Source organism: Scyliorhinus canicula, chromosome 5 (assembly GCF_902713615.1).
Source record: "Scyliorhinus canicula chromosome 5, sScyCan1.1, whole genome shotgun sequence".
Lineage (NCBI taxonomy): Eukaryota > Metazoa > Chordata > Chondrichthyes > Carcharhiniformes > Scyliorhinidae > Scyliorhinus > Scyliorhinus canicula.
In genome coordinates, this window is record NC_052150.1 from 142,665,505 (window position 1) to 142,684,428 (window position 18,924).

Here is an 18,924-nt window from a genome sequence, read left to right on the forward strand (position 1 = left end):
GGTAATGTTAACTGCAATGTTTTTGCCAAATCAAAAGCCTTTTTTTTAGTCTCTGTTCGTAAGGTACTGTGTGTGACCTTCTCCACCCCCAAAAACTTCCTAGCCTCTGAAAGAGCTATTATCCACAACACACTCCCTACTTAAACTGGTATACCACACCTGAAAAGCAACCACAAATATGCTCAACCCACACTGTCTTTAAGTTCACTAAGCCAATCCAATCATGAGAGACATTTATCCCTCAAGCCCCCAATTTTATGGTGGGCCAGGGTTTAGAGAACACCGAAGTGTATCATAGGGTTCACCTGACCCACAACTTTGAATAGATTTTGGTTATGGGGAGCACAAGGGTCCACTCTACAGGTGTGATACAACAGAGATCTAAAGTACTTTTAAAACAAAACAATGTTTATTCTATGAATCCAGTTAACATGTTATAAACACACAGTAAGCATCTTCACAACTATCAACTCAAATACTCCCCCCAAAGAATACAGTACTCAATAAGTAACCCTTAATCTTTCCTAACAACATCCATAAGACCCTCTTTGACAAAGAGAGCATGTTTTAAATTCTCTACTAAGAGCAGTTATCACTTTTAAATTAGCAAGTGATCTGAGGTTATTCTTTACATGCAGAGTGATCAAAATTACACCTTGTTTGGCTGGATGCAGCTCCAACTCTGAAAGCGAAACCAAACACAGATCCAAAGCCAGCTTTCAGCACAAAACAAAAGTAAAATGCAGAGCAGAGACCAGCTCCTCCTACGCAATGACATCACTGCAGCTATTTGATAAACACCCATTTCGTAAAGGTACTCTCGCATGACAGTATCATCAGCAAACTTAGCAATAGTGCCTTCAGTTCCTTCTTCCAGATCATTAATGTATAATGTATAGCACCGACCCCAGAGACACACCACTACTGTCCGGCCGCCATCCTGAAAAAGACCCCTTTATCCCCACTCTCTGCCTTCTGCCAGTCAGCCAATCCTTTATCCATGCTAGGATCCTACCCTTAACACCATTGGCTCTTAACTTATTTAACAATCTTCTACGTGGCACCTTGTCAACCTTCTGAGTTAATCCTATTTTAGGTTTGCTGTGAGGACAGCAGAACAATAGCACAGTGGTTAACACTCTAGCTTCACAGCGCCAGGGTCCCAGGTTCGATTCCTGGCTGGGTCACTGTCTGTGCAGAGTCTGCACGTTCTCCCCGTGTCTGCATGGGTTTCCTCCGGGTTCTCCGGTTTCCTCCTACTAGTCCCGAAAGGCGTGCTGTTGGGTAATTTGGACATTCTAAATTCTCCCTCTGTGTACCCGAACGGACGCCGGAATCTGGCGAGTAGGGGCTTTTGACAGTAACTTAATTGCAATATAAGCCTACTTGTGACAATAAAGATAAAAGACAAAGAAAGAAAGGTTATTAGCAGAAATCAGATCACACGAAAACCAAGGGGCTGGGAAATAAGCCATTGGTTATTAAGAAAAAAAATCAAAACAACTATTTATGCGGTGGGTATGTTAATGGGTGCGTTGTGACAAATTAGTTGTGTGACTTATCCTGGCTGCATGAAGAGGGTCAATCTTCTTCTTCCTGCACTGGAACCCCATCCTCTAATGTAGCAAGTTGGCGCTCACTAGCGCTGCCTCCACCTCCCATATGAGTTTAGTGACTTTACTGGCAGACCATCTGCCCATGCAAGGGTAGAGAATGTTGTGTATCTACTCCAACCCACCCACAATCTTGGTCAGGGCTTCCTCCAAGAAAAGTGGAGCTGTCTTCGGCTGCCACCCCCCTGATTGGATTTGGAATAATTGCTGGGGAGTGCTGGGGATACATTTAAAAGATGCGCCCCTAAATTGCTGAAATCAAGTAATGCCAGGACGAGTGAATCAGGGATGGTCCGCCTAAAGCACGGCATGAGACTTATACATTTTTTTAAAGTGGCTGAAGATGCAGCTATTTTCCTCGCCGACAATGGCAGAGGGATTCTCCCAGTATTCTCACTGAAACCAATACTTTGAAACAATACAGATCATAGATCATAGTTTTTACAGTGCAGAAAGAGGCCATTCGGCCCATTGAGTCTGTACCAGCTCTTGGAAAGAGCACCCTACCCAAGGTCAACACCTCCACCCTATCCCCATAACCCAGTAACCCCACCCAACACTAAGGGCAATTTTGGACACTAAGGGCAATTTTCATGACCAATCCACCTAACCTGCACATCTTTGGACTGTGGGAGGAAACCGGAGCACCCGGAGGAAACCCACGCACACACGGGGTGGATGTGCAGACTCCGTACAGACAGTGACCCAAGCCGGAATGGAACCTGGGACCCTGGAGCTGTGAAGCAATTGTGCTAACCACAGTGCTACCGTGCTGCCCGGTGATCCATCCATTATATCTGAATTACTATTCTTGTGATGAGATTAATTAAACTATGGAAAAGGGTTTAAGCTATGTTAGGCGAGATGAGTAAGGCAAAAAAAGTAGGTATCTTGTCGGGGAAAACAAGTGCATAGATAAGGAGGTAGGAAATCTGAGCGATCAAATGGGGGAAAAGTGAAAGAGATCAGGAATGGAAAAATTGCTCCAGCAATGGAATCCAAGGCACAATGTATGCATATAAATAAACAGAAGGTATGAAAGTCAAGGACCATAGGCTGCTCTGCCCTTTGATAGAGAAAGCTAACTGGTGGTGATTTAACTTGAGGATCACCACATCTCAGACAAGTGACAAGGTTGAGAAGGTATGCCTTCGTGGTAACCTCAGCCGGTATGGGAATTGAAGCTACGCTGTTGGCGGCGCTCTGCATCATGAACCAGCCATCTAGCCAACTGAGCTAACTGACTGCCCACAGAATTTTAATACCATAACTGACATCACAGACACAGATGCTACTACCATACTGGGTAGGAGATGGTAATAGCTCTTCATTTAAAACTGAGTCCACTTTGGAAAACTTGTGGATTATTCTGGAGTAGAACAAGGCTTTTCAATAATACCACAAACTTAAACAAAACCATAGAAATGTTACAGTGCAGAAAGAAGCTATTCAGCCCATCATATCGGTACGGTCAAAAAAGAGAAAAAATAAACTAGCTGTTCATGTTAATCCATTTTTCTAGCAGCTGCCCTGCAGCCTTACAGGTTACAACCCTTCAGATGCAGATCCAAGTACCTTTTAAATTAGTTAAGCATTTCAGTATTAACCCTGCACCAATTTAGGCAGTGAATTCCAGACCGCCCACCACTCTCTGAGTGAAGCCGTTTTTCCTGATGTCCCCTCTGATCCTTTTACCAATCATCATTGTTCCCTGGTAATTGACCCCTCAGCTAGGGAAACTGTTTTTTCTTCCCTACCTTGTCTAGGTCCCTCATTATTTTGTATACCTCAATTAGGTCACACTTTAATCTCCTCTTTTCTAAGGAAAACAACCCTAGCCTATCAAATCTTTCCTCATAGCTTCAATTTTAAAGTCCTGGCAACATTCTTGTAAATCTCCTCTATACTCTCTTCAAATCAATTATGTCCATCCTGTAATGTGGTGACCATTGGTGTGGCCTAGCCAGAATTTTAAACAGTTCCATCCCTGCTTTTGTATTCAATACCTCACCCAGTAAAGGAAAGTATTCAATATGCTTTCTTGACCACCTTTTCCACCTGTCCTGACACCTTCAAGGGCCAGTGGACATGCACTCCAAGTTCTCTCATTTCCTCAACCCCTCTCAATATCTTGCTGTTTATTGAGTGTTCCTTTGCTTTGTTTGCCCTGCCCAAATGCATTACCTCACACTTTTCCAGATTGAATTCCATTTGCCACTTCTCTGCCTACTCATCAAACCATTGATATAATTCTGGAGTCAACAGCTATCGGCTTCACTATCAACATCATGGCCAAAGTTTGTGTCAGTTCCCAATCACGCCAACTACATTTTAGGCAAAATCATTAATATATACAACAAACAGCAAGGACCCCAACACTGAGCCCTATGTTACACCACTGGAAACTGTTTTCCATTCTCAAAAACATCCATTGACCATTACCCTTTATTTCCTCTCACTGAGCCAATTTTGGATCCAACTTACCACCTTCCCCTACATCCCATGAGATCTCACTTTTCTGACCAGTCTGCCATGAGGGTCCTTGTCAAATGCCTTACTGGAATCCATGAAGAGAATATCCACTGCACCACCCTCATAAATTCTCTTTGTTACTTCCTCAGAAAATACCATCAAGTTAGCAAAACACGATCTTCACCTAACAAAACCACGCTGAGTATCCCTGTTCAATCCGTGCCTTTATACGTGACAGTTTATCCTGTCTCTCAGAATTGTTTCCAATATTTTGCCCATCAGTGTAGTCAGACTGACCAGCCTATAGTTTCTGGGGCAATCCCTCATACCCTTTTTAAATAAAGATACAATATTCTGCACCTCCAAATCTCTGGGATATCGCCTGTTTCTAGTGAGGATTGGAAAATGATCCTCAGAGATTCTGCTGTTTCCTCCCTGGATTCCTTCAAGAATCTGGGACAATCCATCTGGCCCTGGTTATTTATCCCCCTTGAAGGATGCCAGTCCCTCCTGTATGTCCTCCCTCACTATGCTTATTGTGTTATGGGTCAGGGGTTAGAGAACCCCAAAGTGTATCATGGAGTTCACCTGACCCACAACTTTTAATAGATTGTGGTTGTGGGAGCAGCTCACTCTGCAGGTGTGGTACAGCAGAAATGGAAAAGGATTTTTTTAAACAAAGCAATGTTTATTCTATGAACTCAAGTTAACCTTTCTAAAACAAACAGTGAACATCTTAGCAACCAGTAAATCAAATGAACCGCCCAACGAATACAACACTAAGTAATCTGTATGCTGTTCTTTTAACACCAAGAAGACTTAACAAACCTTTAAACAGAAGCACATCAGAGTTTACATTCAATACTGAAAACATTTATAATTCTGAATTCACCAAATAATCCAGAAATAGTCTTTGGATGGCAGAGAGCGACCAGCAGTACAGCTGCTTTGTTTGACTTTAGCTGCAACACACTGAAACACAAAACCAAAAGACACAGACACACCCAAGCTTTTCTCAAAGTGAAACTAAAAACAGAGCCAGAGCTCAGCTCCACCCACACTCTGACATCACTGCAGTAACATGAGCAGCCAAACATTTCTTAAAGCGACATTCTCATGACAATTGTATCTAATATTTCCCGCACCTTCGCTTTAACAAGGATGCCTGATTCTCCCTCTCTGTAGTGAAGACAGAGAGAAAGTACTCATTGAAAAACTAGCCCACATCTTCTGAATCAACCCACAAGTTACCACAGTGTTTTTCAAACTTTTGTTCCCCAGACCCACTTTTAACAACCGGTGGACCTTCCGGTCCCATGCTGACGTTAGCGAGCCACGCTGGCCGACCTTCGTGGCACACCATTGTTGCTTACCTTTAATGCGGCAGGTGGGCCTGCTTGGTCCTCACGATCTCTCTTGCTTTGTCACTCAATGTTGCTTTTGCGCTAAGGATTCAGCTGATGATTTAAGTTCTTGCTGCATGCTTTGAAAAAAATCAAGAGGTTTGTCCTTGAACTCGCCATGTTAAGTCCTTATATGCCGTTGAAGATTTGAGGGTTTTAAACTTCATTTGTCAGTACTTCCCTTCATAATGCACACATGGCTCTGCCTCTTGATTTGCATTGGCGTAATTAAAGCCATACCTCAAGAAATCATCTGCTTTGTTCACGATTTCAGTTTCTTCTTAATTGTTTGTTCACCAGATGCCCTGGAGCTCGGGATACAGCTCACACCAGCACTGCCTTGTCCTACCATGGACTCTCCTGTGAAGCTCTCTCCAGCAGATTTAGTTGTGAGATCCTGTTCTGTTTGTATCTCTGGCCCTCTCTACCTTATTACAGTATGACCCATCTTCTGTTCTTCACACAGACCTGTTGCTTGCTTGCTGGCAGCTCCAAAATGGAGGAATCTGGGGCGAAATTCTCCGACCCCCCCGCAGGACTTGGCGGGGGCGGGAAACACCACCCGCCGATTGGCGAGCCCCCTATGGCGATTCTCCGGCCTGCGATGGGCCGAAGTCCCGACGCTGGGAGGCCTCTCCCGCCACCGTGGTTTGAACCACCTCTGGTGGCGGCGGGATCGGCGGCGCGAGCGGGCCCCCGGGGTCCTGGGGGGGCGCGGGGCAATCGGACCCCGGGGGGTGCCCCCACGGTGGCCAGGCCCGCGATCGTGGCCCACCGATCGGCAGGCGGGCCAGTGCTGAGGGGGCACTCTTTTTCTTCCGCCGCCGCCACGGCCTCCACCATGGCGGAGGTGGAAGAGAATCCCCCAGCGCGCATGCGCCGGTGGTGACGTCAGCGGCAGCTGACGCACCGGCGCATGCGCGAAGCGGCGAAGGCCTTTCGGCCAGCTCCGGCGCCGGGCGGCGGGCGTCAAAGGCCGCTGGAGCCAGTTTGGGCGCCTGTCGGTGTGGTGCCAACCATTCTGGCACGGGCCTAGCCCCTCAATGTGAGGGCTTCGCCCCTAAAGGTGCAGAGAATTCCGCACCTTTGGGGAGGCCCAACGCCGGATTGGTTGGTGCCACTCCGCTACACGGAGTATAAACTACCCAATTATTTTTTTTCCCAATTAAGGTGCAATTTAGCATAGCCAATCCACCTAACCTGCACATTTTTGAGCTGTAGGGGTGAAACCCACGCTGACATAAGAGAATGTGCAAACTCCACATGGACAGTGACCCAGGGCTGGGATTCGAACCCAGGTCCCATAGTCCCTGTGCTAACCACTGCGCCAACTGCCGCCCAGCATTCTTTTTTTGTTACTTTGAAATGTTATTCCTAATACCTAATTTTTCCAAATTCTTTTTAATGCTAAAAATTATAACAACTTCAGTTGAACATGTGCATCCTTACATTTACACACAAACTTTGTTTTAAATATATTCACATTTCTTTAGAAATGTAACCAATTGTGGAAAAAAGTACAATCTTGTTTTTACTTAACAAACTACGACTTTAGAGGAGATTAAGTGACTTGTCAAGCACACACCATGTCACACTGTTTCTTACTGGTTCCACTGCATTGCACCTCCAAATATCCAAGTCACCTCCTGCTCCATTCGAACCAAAAGCACTTACTTCCTGGTTTCCAGAGAGTGTTGACACAAAATTATGACTATAGGTTTCTTCCAGTGTTCACCTGTGTCAGCCCTATTGACCGGCCTCTATCGCGTATAGGGAGTGTGGGTCTGGGGCTTTCAAAGCGGGGGCTGTGCTCAGGGGGCGTTTCAACGCATCCACGGCATCCGTGTGCTGTGGAAGCCATTTCCATGGGGTCTGTTTCTTAAGGAGCTCGGAAAGTGGACACGATTGCCATCGGCTTACGAACCTTACTCAAACTTTTTTTGTGGATCTTGGTCAGGCTGTCCCACCAAGTCTGTCCTATGCTGCCAGGACCTGTTTCCTCATTCGTGCAGAATTCCGACCATAGGGGCCATCATTTCCCCTTCAGGTATTTCCTAATCTCTTCCTCCCAAAAGGGACACTGTTCTGCTCTGTTGGTCGCTGCGACCTCGGGCTCTTGTGGATGCATAAGACATTCCATTTCCTTCACGGCCAAACCTTCAATTATCTCTGTCTCTACTGGGAATTTGGAACAAGGGGGAATAAAGCGGTGGTGCAAACATGGGTACGGCTCAAGCTATTTTCCGGTTTATACAACTCCCGAAAGTTTCACGCAACAAAATCTATCGAGGTTACCTCATATCCCTTTGTTAGTACGCATGCAAATTACACACTTCCGAATTTTGGAGGTTTGATTGATACTGGTCTTACGCATCTGGTTTCTTTTACTTTGCCAATTTGGATTTCGAATTCAAATGCTTTTGTGGGTTCTCTCGGAGTGACACGGTCACTACTGGGGCGAATCCCGTCAGATGTCGCCAATAACTGTTGTGCCTTCTTTACCTACTGTAAATATGGAAGTCAGTGAGGTTCCCTCCTTCCTTTGGATATCAATATTCTAATGCTCAGAGTCGCCATGTATCAAATCATACCACCACAGGGTTCAACCGGCTATCGATCAAAGAGCTAGTTAGTTCAAAGTAAAGGGTATTTTATTTAGAACATAGAACATAGAACAGTACAGCACAGAACAGGCCCTTCGGCCCTCAATGTTGTACCGAGCCATGATCACCCTACTCAAACCCACGTATCCACCCTATACCCGTAACCCAACAACCCCCCCCCCCCTTAACCTTACTTTTATTAGGACACTACGGGCAATTTAGCATGGCCAATCCACCTAACCCGCACATCTTTGGACTGTGGGAGGAAACTGGAGCACCCGGAGGAAACCCACGCACACACGGGGAGGACGTGCAGACTCCACACAGACAGTGACCCAGCCGGGAATCGAACCTGGGACCCTGGAGCTGTGAAGCATTTATGCTAACCACCATGCTACCCTGCTGCCCCAATTGATCATGCAACTGATCATGCAATTGATCATGCAACATAAACACTACTAGTTAAACTACACCTGTCAACTAAGACAACCTGTACTTAACTTCAGGCACCCGGCTTAGGTCAGAGGAACAGTGCCCATTGTTCGATTCTGGATCTATCAGGTCTGTAGAAGTAACTTCTGCTCAGCGAGGCTCATCCATCTGATAGCGGGTGTTGAACTTGGACTTGCTTCTGGTGGTGCTGCGATTGGAGATGGTCGTTGCCGGGCCACCAGATCCAAAAGAGGACGAACACATGGTGGACTCTCTTCTTATGCTTGGGGTTTCCGCGCTCTTTTGGGCGGTCCTTCAGTTTGGATGATTGGGTGATCCCTGATCACTATGTTCGATTCGAACAAATAAATGGGCGGATGTCTGGATGGATGGGCGTGTCCCAAGCGGTCACTGACCCTGTTGTTTACACTTCCCTAGTATAGGGAATGGCGCTGAAATGTCTGGGACTGTACCGGTCACTCAAGTCCCGGTCCTTTGTCTGGCGGAGATGGGCCATCAAATGCTAGTCGGTCCATCAAATGCTAATTGGTCGGGGTTTCGATACCGTCTGGATTCCTCACTCGCAAATATACATTTCAGGCTCTGAGCCTGCCTGAATCTCACATTGTTCATTTTACCCACAATGCTTTGCGAGCTTCTCTGTTCCTGGTTGTAAGTGGCCATCCCAGATCGCTACAGTAGTTCATGAATTTTGCGCCTTCTGAGCCTTTCACTTTGTAGCAGGGAAACATAGTGGTTAGCACTATGGCTTCACTGCGCCAGGGTCTCAGGTTCGATTCCCGGCTTGGGTCACTGTCTATGCGGAGTCTGCACGTTCTCGCCGTATCTGCATGAGTTTCCTCCGGGTGCTCCGGTTTCCTCCCACAAGTCCCGAAAGATGTGCTGTTAGGTAATTTGGACATTTTGAACACTCTCTGTACCCAAACAGGCGCCAGAATGTGGCGACTAGGGGCTTTTCACAGTATCTTCATTGCAGTGTTAATGTAAGCCTACTTGTGACAATAAAGATTATTAAATTAAAATTGACATTAGGGTCATTGAAGTCACTAACAATTACTGCCCTTGCATGCGCAACTGAGCATTTTCAGTTCTATGATAGAATTTCAAAGGATCACAATCTTTTGAGTGAAGAGAGTTCTCCTCATCTCAGTCTTAAATGGCTGATCTCCTTATCCTTTGAAAATACCCCTTCTTGCCCCATCCCCCTTCTCCCCCATTTCCCCCATACTCACCCTCCGCACTTCACCCCATCACCCCCCTTCTCCCTGTCATTCCCCCTTCTCCCTACTCTTCTCAGTTCTCCCTCCCTTCTCATCCCTTCTCCTTTTCACTCGTTCCTCACCACCTCCAGCCCGCTTCTTCTCTTCCATTCTCCTCCCTTTCTCCCCCCCTTCCACCCTCCTTCTCACACACACCCTCTCCCTCCTCACACAGCCCTTCTTTTAAAAAAAATTTACAGTACCCAATTCATTTTTTCCAATTTAGCGTGGCCCTGCACATCTTTGGGTTGTGGGGGCGAAACTCACGCAAACATGGGAAGAATGAGCAAACTCCACACAGACAGTGACCCAGAGTCGGGATCGAACCTGGGACCTCGGTGCTTTGAGGCAGCAGTGCTAACCACTGCACCACCGTGCTGCCCCCTCACACACCCCCTCTCCCTCTGCCTTCTCCCAACTCCCACTTCTCAAACCTACCTCCCCACCCCTGCCATTCAAGACTGTCCAGCCAAGGGAAACCCTCTAGCCATGCAGCTTCACTCCTGATCTTGTTTTACAATTAAATCACGGCTCATCAGTCTAAATCCCTATAGGCTCTTTCTCCTCAATCTCTTCTCATAGGCAATTCCCTTATCAATCTGATAAATCTTCACTACAATCTCTTCTAAGTCAATTACGTCCTTCCTTGGAGAAGAGACCAAATCTTGACACAATGTCTTGTGAAACCACACAACGTCCTTATCCTTATTCTCCAATACCCTTGCAATAAAAGCTTTCCTTACTGTATATGTTAACATTGTTTCTTGGACAAGGTCACCCAGATCCGTCTGACCACAATTTTCGTTTGCAAAATATACTTTCTTCATAAAATATCTAAACCAACATCAAAAAACATTTCAAATGGTCATTGTAGAAAGTGCAATAATATTAAACTTTTCCATAGATCATGTTGCACTCCCGGGTGCATGAATACAATTCTGATACAGCAGCAATATTTAATAGTCTCCCACCACCTAAAAATATTCTGCTTTTTATTCTTTTCCGCAAAGTGAATATTCTCACATTTACCCACATTATACTCCATCTGACTTGTTGCCCATTCACTCAATCCCATTTCACTGTGGCACATTGGTTAGCACTGCTGCCTTACAGCACCAGGGACCCAGGTTCAACTGTGGCCTGTGAAGTTCTCCCAATGTGTGTGTGGGTTTCCAGCCACAGTCCTTCTGCCGTAGAGCCATAGAATTCCTACAGTGCTGACGGAAGCCATTTGGCCCATCGAGTCTGCACTGACCCTCTGAAAGAGTACCCTACGTCGGTCCTATCCCCGTAAACCCACGTAACCCGAAAGGGCATTTATTTTTTGCACTGTACTATGATACTTTACAGCCAGGAGTCCTCACAGCCCACTTTTCACCTATCTTTGTACTATCAGTAAATTTAAATACATTCACCAACATGCTAAATTGAAATCACCCAATTTCAACGCAGGGATGTGAAGTGTGGCCTATCCAGCAGCTGCAGTAACCTGCATTTTACTTCTTGATATAACCAATTCAAAATTGAAATTGTTCACTGGAATTTTGCATGTTATCTATGCTGTTGCCTAAAAACGTTTTTTTTACAAATTCATGTCTTTTAAAATTGCTTTTCCTTTCTCAGCGTTACAAAGCCCATAATCCAGCTCCTTGCTTGCAATCCTTGAATCCAATTCATGGTCCCCACAAGAACATAATTTTTTTAATACAATTTTTATTCTGATCTTAAAAGTTACAAAGCCAACGTGCACAGTGGACAGGAAGATGCCCCTTAATCCATCTCATCAAAACCATACTATGCTGGATTTGAGCCAAAAGACCGAGAAGCACTCGCGTTACTTGTCATAATATATACATTAGTATATAATGGTGCAGACACACACTGACTGACACACTGCAAGACCAATCAACACATACAACACAGCAGCTAATCACCAGTTAGAGCACGCTCACTAGAAAGCCAGAGGGCACTAGTTTTCCCGCTCATTCGGGATGCAGCCTCGGAGAAGGACAGAGCTCACAGCTTGTAGCACAGATCATCACCATGTGGTGATAGTCTAGACTGGTCAGGATAGGCATAGGTCTTCAGTTTAATCTAACATAGTGTCGACCCACAGTGAAAGTATGTTCAACAGTTCCTAGCTTAATAAAATAGTGTTGTACTATTTCAAGTGTTGGTAGCCTGTATGTGTTACTGCTGAGGTAAACGCAGTCTCCACAGATCCAATGTACCCAACACATCATGGTACCAGTGCATGATGTTAGAACTTATTAGACCTACCTTCAAGTGATCTGCCTTCGATCAGCAATCAGCCATCCTACAAAATGGACAGCGTCCGCCCTCCACTGCCGCTCCGCATCACCGGCAACCTCGGGGCCAACTGGAAAATCTTCAAAGAACGCTTCCAGCTTTACCTTGAAGCCACAGACCTGGAAGCTGCTTCAGACGTTAGGAAGATTGCTCTCTTCCTCTCCACGGCCGGGGACCACGCCGTCCACATCTTCAACTCTCTCACTTTTGCTGATGGTGAAGAGAAATCAAAATTCAAGACGGTCCTCCTCAAATTTGACAGTCACTGCGACATCGAGGTAAATGAAAGTTTCGAGCGCTATGTCTTCCAACAGTGTTTGCAGGGTAAGGATGAACCTTACCAATCCTTTCTCATCCACCTCCGCATCCTTGCGCAGTCCTGTAATTACGGGTCCACCTCCGACTCCATGATACGCGGCCAGATCGTTTTCGGTGTTCAGTCGGACCCCTTACGCCAGCAGTTCCTCAAGGTTAAGCAGCTCACTCTTGCGATTGCCATCGAGACCTGCGTTCTGCATGAACACGCCACTAACCGATACTCGCACATCCAAGCGGCTGAAATGGCGCGGCAAGGTCCCCACGAGGCAGACCGGGTACAAGCAATTAAGCAACTCCAGGGCCTCAGCCTGGATGAGGGCGGTCAATTTGTGCGCTTTTCACAGCCTCCCGCGCATGCGCGCACTGAACGAGGGGATGGCGACGCCGAAGATCGCACTGCTCACCACGTACGACCGCGCATGCGCCGTGGCACAATGAGCGTTCTGACGTAACAACGTGCGGCAACTGTGGCTCCGCCCACTTAAAGCGGCAATGTCCTGCAAAATTCCAACGCTGCCTACAATGTGGCAAACTTGGCCACTATGCTGCTTTATGCAGGTCTGCTCAGCTTGCCAACTCTCGTCGCTCCAGCCAGGTACGCAGGGATGTCCGCGCCATCCAACCCATGGTCACCAAACCCGATTCTGACCTGCTGCCTGACCTTGACACCGAGGACCCAAAAGCACCTTTTCGAGTCAGTATCATTACCAAACACAGGGTGCCCCCGAAGCAAAATGTCCAGCCTCTCCTGGTATACAGCATTGATCCAGACGGTGAGTGGTGTACCCTCACGGTCAACCGATCCCGAATCCGATTCCGCCTGGACACCGGCGCCTCAGCCAATCTCATTGCGCGGTCTGACCTCAAAAGCCTCCGTGTCAAGCCAACCATCCTGCCATCAGCCTGCCAGCTGTTAGACTATAATGGTAATGCCATTGCTGCCAGTGGCTCATGCCAACTTGAAGTGGCGCACAGGTCACTAAAAGCTAACCTTCCATTTGAAATAGTGGGATCCTCCAAAGCCTCCCTGCTTGGTGCGCAAGCATGCAAACTGCTGAACCTTGTCCAAAGGGTTCACTCCCTGTCACCTGCTGACGTGTCTGCCTCTCAGGACACTGATTTTAGGGCGCAGCTGGATGCCATTATTAACCAATACCACGATGTTTTCGAGGGCATGGGCACACTCCCGTATACCTACAAGATCTTGTTGAAACCGAATGCCACGGCTGTGGTGCACGCACCTCGCAGGGTCCCAGCACCCCTCAAGGACCGCCTCAAGCAGGACCTCCAGGACCAAGGAGTGATTTCCAGAGTCACGGAACCGACAGACTGGGTCAGCTCCATGGTATGCGTGAAAAAACTTTCCGGCGAATTGAGAATATGCATTGATCCCAAGGACCTCAACCGCAATATTATGAGAGAACACTATCCCATTCCAAAGCACGAAGAACTCACCTGTGAGATGGCTCGTGCTCAGTTCTGTACCAAGCTAGACGCCTCGCAGGGGTTCTGGCAGATCCAGCTCGACGACTCCAGCAGGAAATTCTGCACTTTTAATACCCCCTTTGGCAGATTGCTGCAACAGGATACCGTTCGGGATCATCTCTGCATCAGAAGTGTTCCATAGGATTATGGAACAGATGATGGAAGGTATTGAAGGGGTTCACGTCTATGTGGACGACATAATCATCTGGTCCACGACCCCGCAGGAGCACATTAATCGCCTCCAGCGCGTCTTCAGACGGATACGTGACCGTGGCCTCCGCCTCAACAGGGCCAAATGCTCCTTTGGTCAAACAGAAATTAAGTTCCTCGGAGACCACATCTCACAGTTGAGCGTGCAGCCGGATGTGGACCAGGTAGCTGCCATTAAGGCCATGAAGACACCAGAGGACAAGGGGGTCCTCCTCTTGTTGGGCATGGTCAACCTCTTAGGGAAATTCATCCCTAACCTCGCCTCTCACACCACGGCTCTCAGGAACCTGGTCAAGAAGATGAGAGTTCCAATGGCTCCCTGCCCACGAACACGAATGGCGGGAACTCAGGGAGAAGCTGACCATGGCCCCGGTCTTGGCATTTTTTGACCCAGCCAAAGAGACCAAAATTTCTACAGATGCCAGTCAGTCCGGCATTGGAGCAGTGCTCCTTCAATGTGATGAGGCCTCATCATAGAACATAGAACAGTACAGCACAGAACAGGCCCTTCGGCCCTCGATGTTGTGCCGAGCAATGATCATCCCACTTAAACCCACATACCCCTAACCCAACAATCCCCCCATTAACCTTTACACTACGGGCAATTTAGCATGGCCAATCCACCTAACCCGCACATCTTTGGACTGTGGGAGGAAACCGGAGCACCCGGAGGAAACCCACGCACACACGGGGAGGACGTGCAGACTCCACACAGTGACCCAGCCGGGAATCGAACCTGGGACCCTGGAGCTGTGAAGCATTGATGCTAACCACCATGCTACCGTGGGCCCCCGTTGCATACGCGGCGCGTGCGATGACCCTCACCGAACAGCACTATGCGCAGATTGAAAAGGAGGGCCTGGGCCTTCTTACCGGAGTCGTTAAATTCCATGATTATGACTACGGACTCCCTCAGTTTACCGTCGATACAGACCATCGACCACTGATCAATATCATTCAAAAAGACCTTAACTACATGACTCCTCGCCTGCAGCGCATTCTTCTCAAGCTCAGGCGCTACGACTTCCAGCTTATACCCCGGGCAAGGAGCTCATCGCTCTGCCACCCTCTGACTCTGACACAGTCCAGCCCGTTTCAGAACTGGCGGCTCTTGACCCACCCTTGAGGCGGTCAACCAGAATTCGTCACCCACCTCAGAGACTAAATTTATGAACTTTTTGAATTCATGGACTCTCTGAATTGTTTTATTGCTTTGTTTAATCAACTCACTGGTTTGTACATAATGTTGCTCTAGTTACTCTTTTGTTGCATACTGTCCATCTGAACTAGACATCTTCCAATGTAAAAAGCTTAGTGTTTATATACATAGTCTTGTAAATATGCCTTCACATACCACACGTAGTTCGGAACATTCTCACCACACATTATTTATTGCCACAACCATACATTTTTTTATAAAAGGGAGAATGTCATAATATACACATTAGTATATAATGGTGTAGACACACTGAATGACACTCTGCAAGACCAATCAACACACACAACACAGCAGCCAATCACCAGTTAGAGCACGCTCACTATAAAACCAGAGGGCACTAGTTTTCCCGCTCATTCGGGATGCAGCCTCTAAGAAGGACAGAGCTCCAAGCTTGTAGCACAGATCTTCACCATGTGCTGATAGTCTAGACTGGTCAGGATAGGCATCGGTCTTCAGTTTAATCTAACATAGTGTCGACCCACAGTGAAAGTATGTTCAACAGTTCCTAGCTTAATAAAATAGTGTTGTACTATTTCAAGTGTTGGTAGCCTGTATGTGTTACTGCTAGGGTAAAGGCAGTCTCCACAGATCCAGAGTACCCAACACATCATTACTCAGGTTGATTTTAATGTAGTCACTCAGACACATAAACTCGCAAGACTCGCCCATTGAAATCAATGCAGAGCCGAGCCGCCTTCGCTCCTCCCCCTCGCCCCTCCCCCTCGTCCCTCCCCGTCTCATTCCTCTGCCCTCGCTCCTCCGCCACTCACCAGCACGAACGTGGCCCTCGGCTTCAGCCGCGCCGCCTCCCTGACGCACCGAGTGGCACCGTCCCATTGGACCCCGCGTTTGACCAATAGAACGTAGGCAACTCAGAGCAGCCGTCCAATGAATGGGCAGGAAAACGAGAGGTCTATAAAAGAGATGCCTTGCGCGCGCACCCGTGCCTGCTGACGGAGCGTCCCGAGACACGGAGTGAGGAGGGTAGCGGTGGTTAGAGAGAGTTTGGTGGGGGTTTAAATCGCTCGAGCTCCTCCGGGCCTGGGACCACATTGAGCTCGAATGGAGCCGACGAAAGTGTTGTTGCTGCTGCTTCTCGTCGCACAGTGCGCCCTGACCGCGCTGGCCGAGGACAAAGCGGGTAAGCACCCCCCCCCCCCCCCCAGCTGCTCGTTGCATGGCTTCACGCGGGTATGACTGGCGGCAGTTTGGAGACTTCAATTCTTCTGCCCCGCCACTCAGCCCAGGTAGTGAAATGCTGACACACCTCCAAATCATGGGGCTTGAATTTGAAATTCCTCCAAACAATAAACAAATCGGACCTTTTAGAACAAACAGCAGGACGGGAGAATGGTTTACCAGGCTGGTACCCGGGGTGGCAGTGCTGTCATGACGATTATGCTCATTTGAGTTTAGAAGAGTGAGAGGGATCTCATAGAAACTTTAAATATTCTAATAGGATTAGACAGGTTCGATTCAGGAAGAATGTTCTCGATGGTGGGGGCAGAATTAGGGGTGGTTGTTTGAGGATAAAGGACTGAGGACCTTTAAATGGACCTTTTAGGACTGAGGTGAGGAGAAATTTCTTCACCCAGAGTGGGGACTCTGTGGAATTCACACCGCAGATAGTAGTTGAGGCCAAAACATTGTGTAATTTCAAGAAGGAATTGGATATAGCTCTTGGGGCTAAAGGAATGTAGGGGGGGGGGGGAGGTGGAATTGGGGTATTGAACTCGATGATCAACCATAATGAATGGTGGAGCTGGCTTGTAGGGCCGATTGGCCTCATCCTGCTTCTATTTTCTATGTATACTATTGAGAATTTTTGGTGTGCTGTATGAGCAAAACCTTTGCATGTTTTTTCTTTGGCCCCTTGTTCTGCACTGTAACCAATCACTTTGTTGATGTGCCATTTGTCATTGGTCTCTGTTGATTATTCTTTTGTTTACTATGTATGTACTGTGTAAGTTCCCTTGGCCACAGAAAAATGCTTTTCACTGTACATCGGTACATGTGACAATAAATCAAGTCGCAGAGTGCATGACAGGAACAGAAGTAGGCTATATGGCCTATTAAGTATGCCCTGCCATTCATCTGCCTCAATGCCACTTTCTCACACTATTTCCATAATCCCTTGGTATCATTTGTCTTTTCAAATCTTGTCATGAACCTACTCTATGATGGTGGTTTGACAATCTTCTAGGATGGAGAATTCTAAAAGATTCACCATCCTCAGTGAATTTTTTTTCCCTTGGCTTTGGGTATTATGGTAGCACAGTGGATAGCACTGTTGCTTTGCAGCGCCAGGGACCTGAGTTTGATTCCCAGCCTGAGTCACTATGTGTAGTCTGCACGTTCTCCCTGTGTCTGCATGGGTTTTCTTTGGGTGCTCTGGTTTCCTCCCATAAATCCTGAGAGGTGTGCTTATCAGGTGAATTGTACATTCTGCATTCTCCCTCCCTGTATCCAAACAGGTGCTGTAGTGTAGCGACTCGGGGATTTTCACAGTAACTTCATTGTAGTGTTAATGTAAACCTACGTGTGAACTAATGAGGATTATTATTTTAAATGACTTGCCTCTTATGGGATTATGTCCCCCTTGGTTTTTGATTCCAAGGCCAGGAAGAACATTAATCTACATCCACCCCTCTGTCCTGTAAGAACTTTGTAAGCTTCAAATTGGTCCTTTGAAACCCTAGGGAATACCCACCCAGTCTCAGTCTCTCGCATGCCAATCTGACCATCCCAGGGTATATTTGTTACATTCAGTCTAAGGCAGTATTATCCTTCCTTAAATAAGGAGACCAGAATTGTGCATGTTATTCCAGGTGAGGTCTCACCCAAGGTTCTATATAATTACAGCAAGCAAATCTTTAATCCTGGACTCAAATATCTTTATGATGGCAAATGTACTATCTCTTAAATTAGGCTGCACCTAATAATGCATATGTTAATATGTTGGGAAATAATTGTGTGCGGGGATTGTTTTCTGTTTAGTTTGTAAAGTCCCAGGTGACCATAGGCTGCTTTGAGGGGGCAAGCTGATTTGTGATTTAACCTGAGGATCACCACACCTCAAGTGAGGGGCACAGTTGAGAAGATGGGCCTGTACAGGAATTGAACCTGTGCTGCTGGCCTTGCTCTGCATCACAAATCGCCTGTCTAGCCAACTGAGTTAAACCAGTTTAGTTAACCTACTGCAGTATTAGGGAACATTCTAACAATGCTACCAAACACAGGTGGTAATCTGTCCACTGATATGTAATTAGTAATGCAGATGATGCACACATGGAACATGAGGAAACCACACAAGAAGAGAATAAACTTAACATCCAATACCTTTAATTTTCATTGAGATACTGCAGAAGTCACTTGCAGCTTCAGGCATTGGACATGTTTGATAATTCTGACAAAGAATTATCCAGAGCAGTTCCTCTATGGTTTTATGTAATTAGCTTTGGGAGCTTTGAAATGATTGTAAGAATAGAGAAGATTTCACTCTGCATTTTGAGTTAATGACAGTGCTCATTGCTTAATTACCTCCTTCTGGTCTTGAATAGCATTTAAATATAAATTTTC

General features: G+C 46.8%; 1 protein-coding gene across 1 annotated transcript in view; it reads left to right on the top strand.

Annotated features, from left to right (window-relative positions):
- Positions 1 to 16,265: 16,265 nt before the first annotated feature.
- pdia4 (protein disulfide isomerase family A, member 4) overlaps positions 16,266 to 18,924 on the top strand; it is a 49,379-nt gene continuing 46,720 nt past the window's right edge. Inside the window, exon 1 of the mRNA XM_038797778.1 lies at positions 16,266 to 16,486. Coding sequence (XP_038653706.1) covers positions 16,408 to 16,486 — 79 coding nt within the window. The 5' untranslated portion in view covers positions 16,266 to 16,407. The remainder of the gene's footprint in view (positions 16,487 to 18,924) is intronic.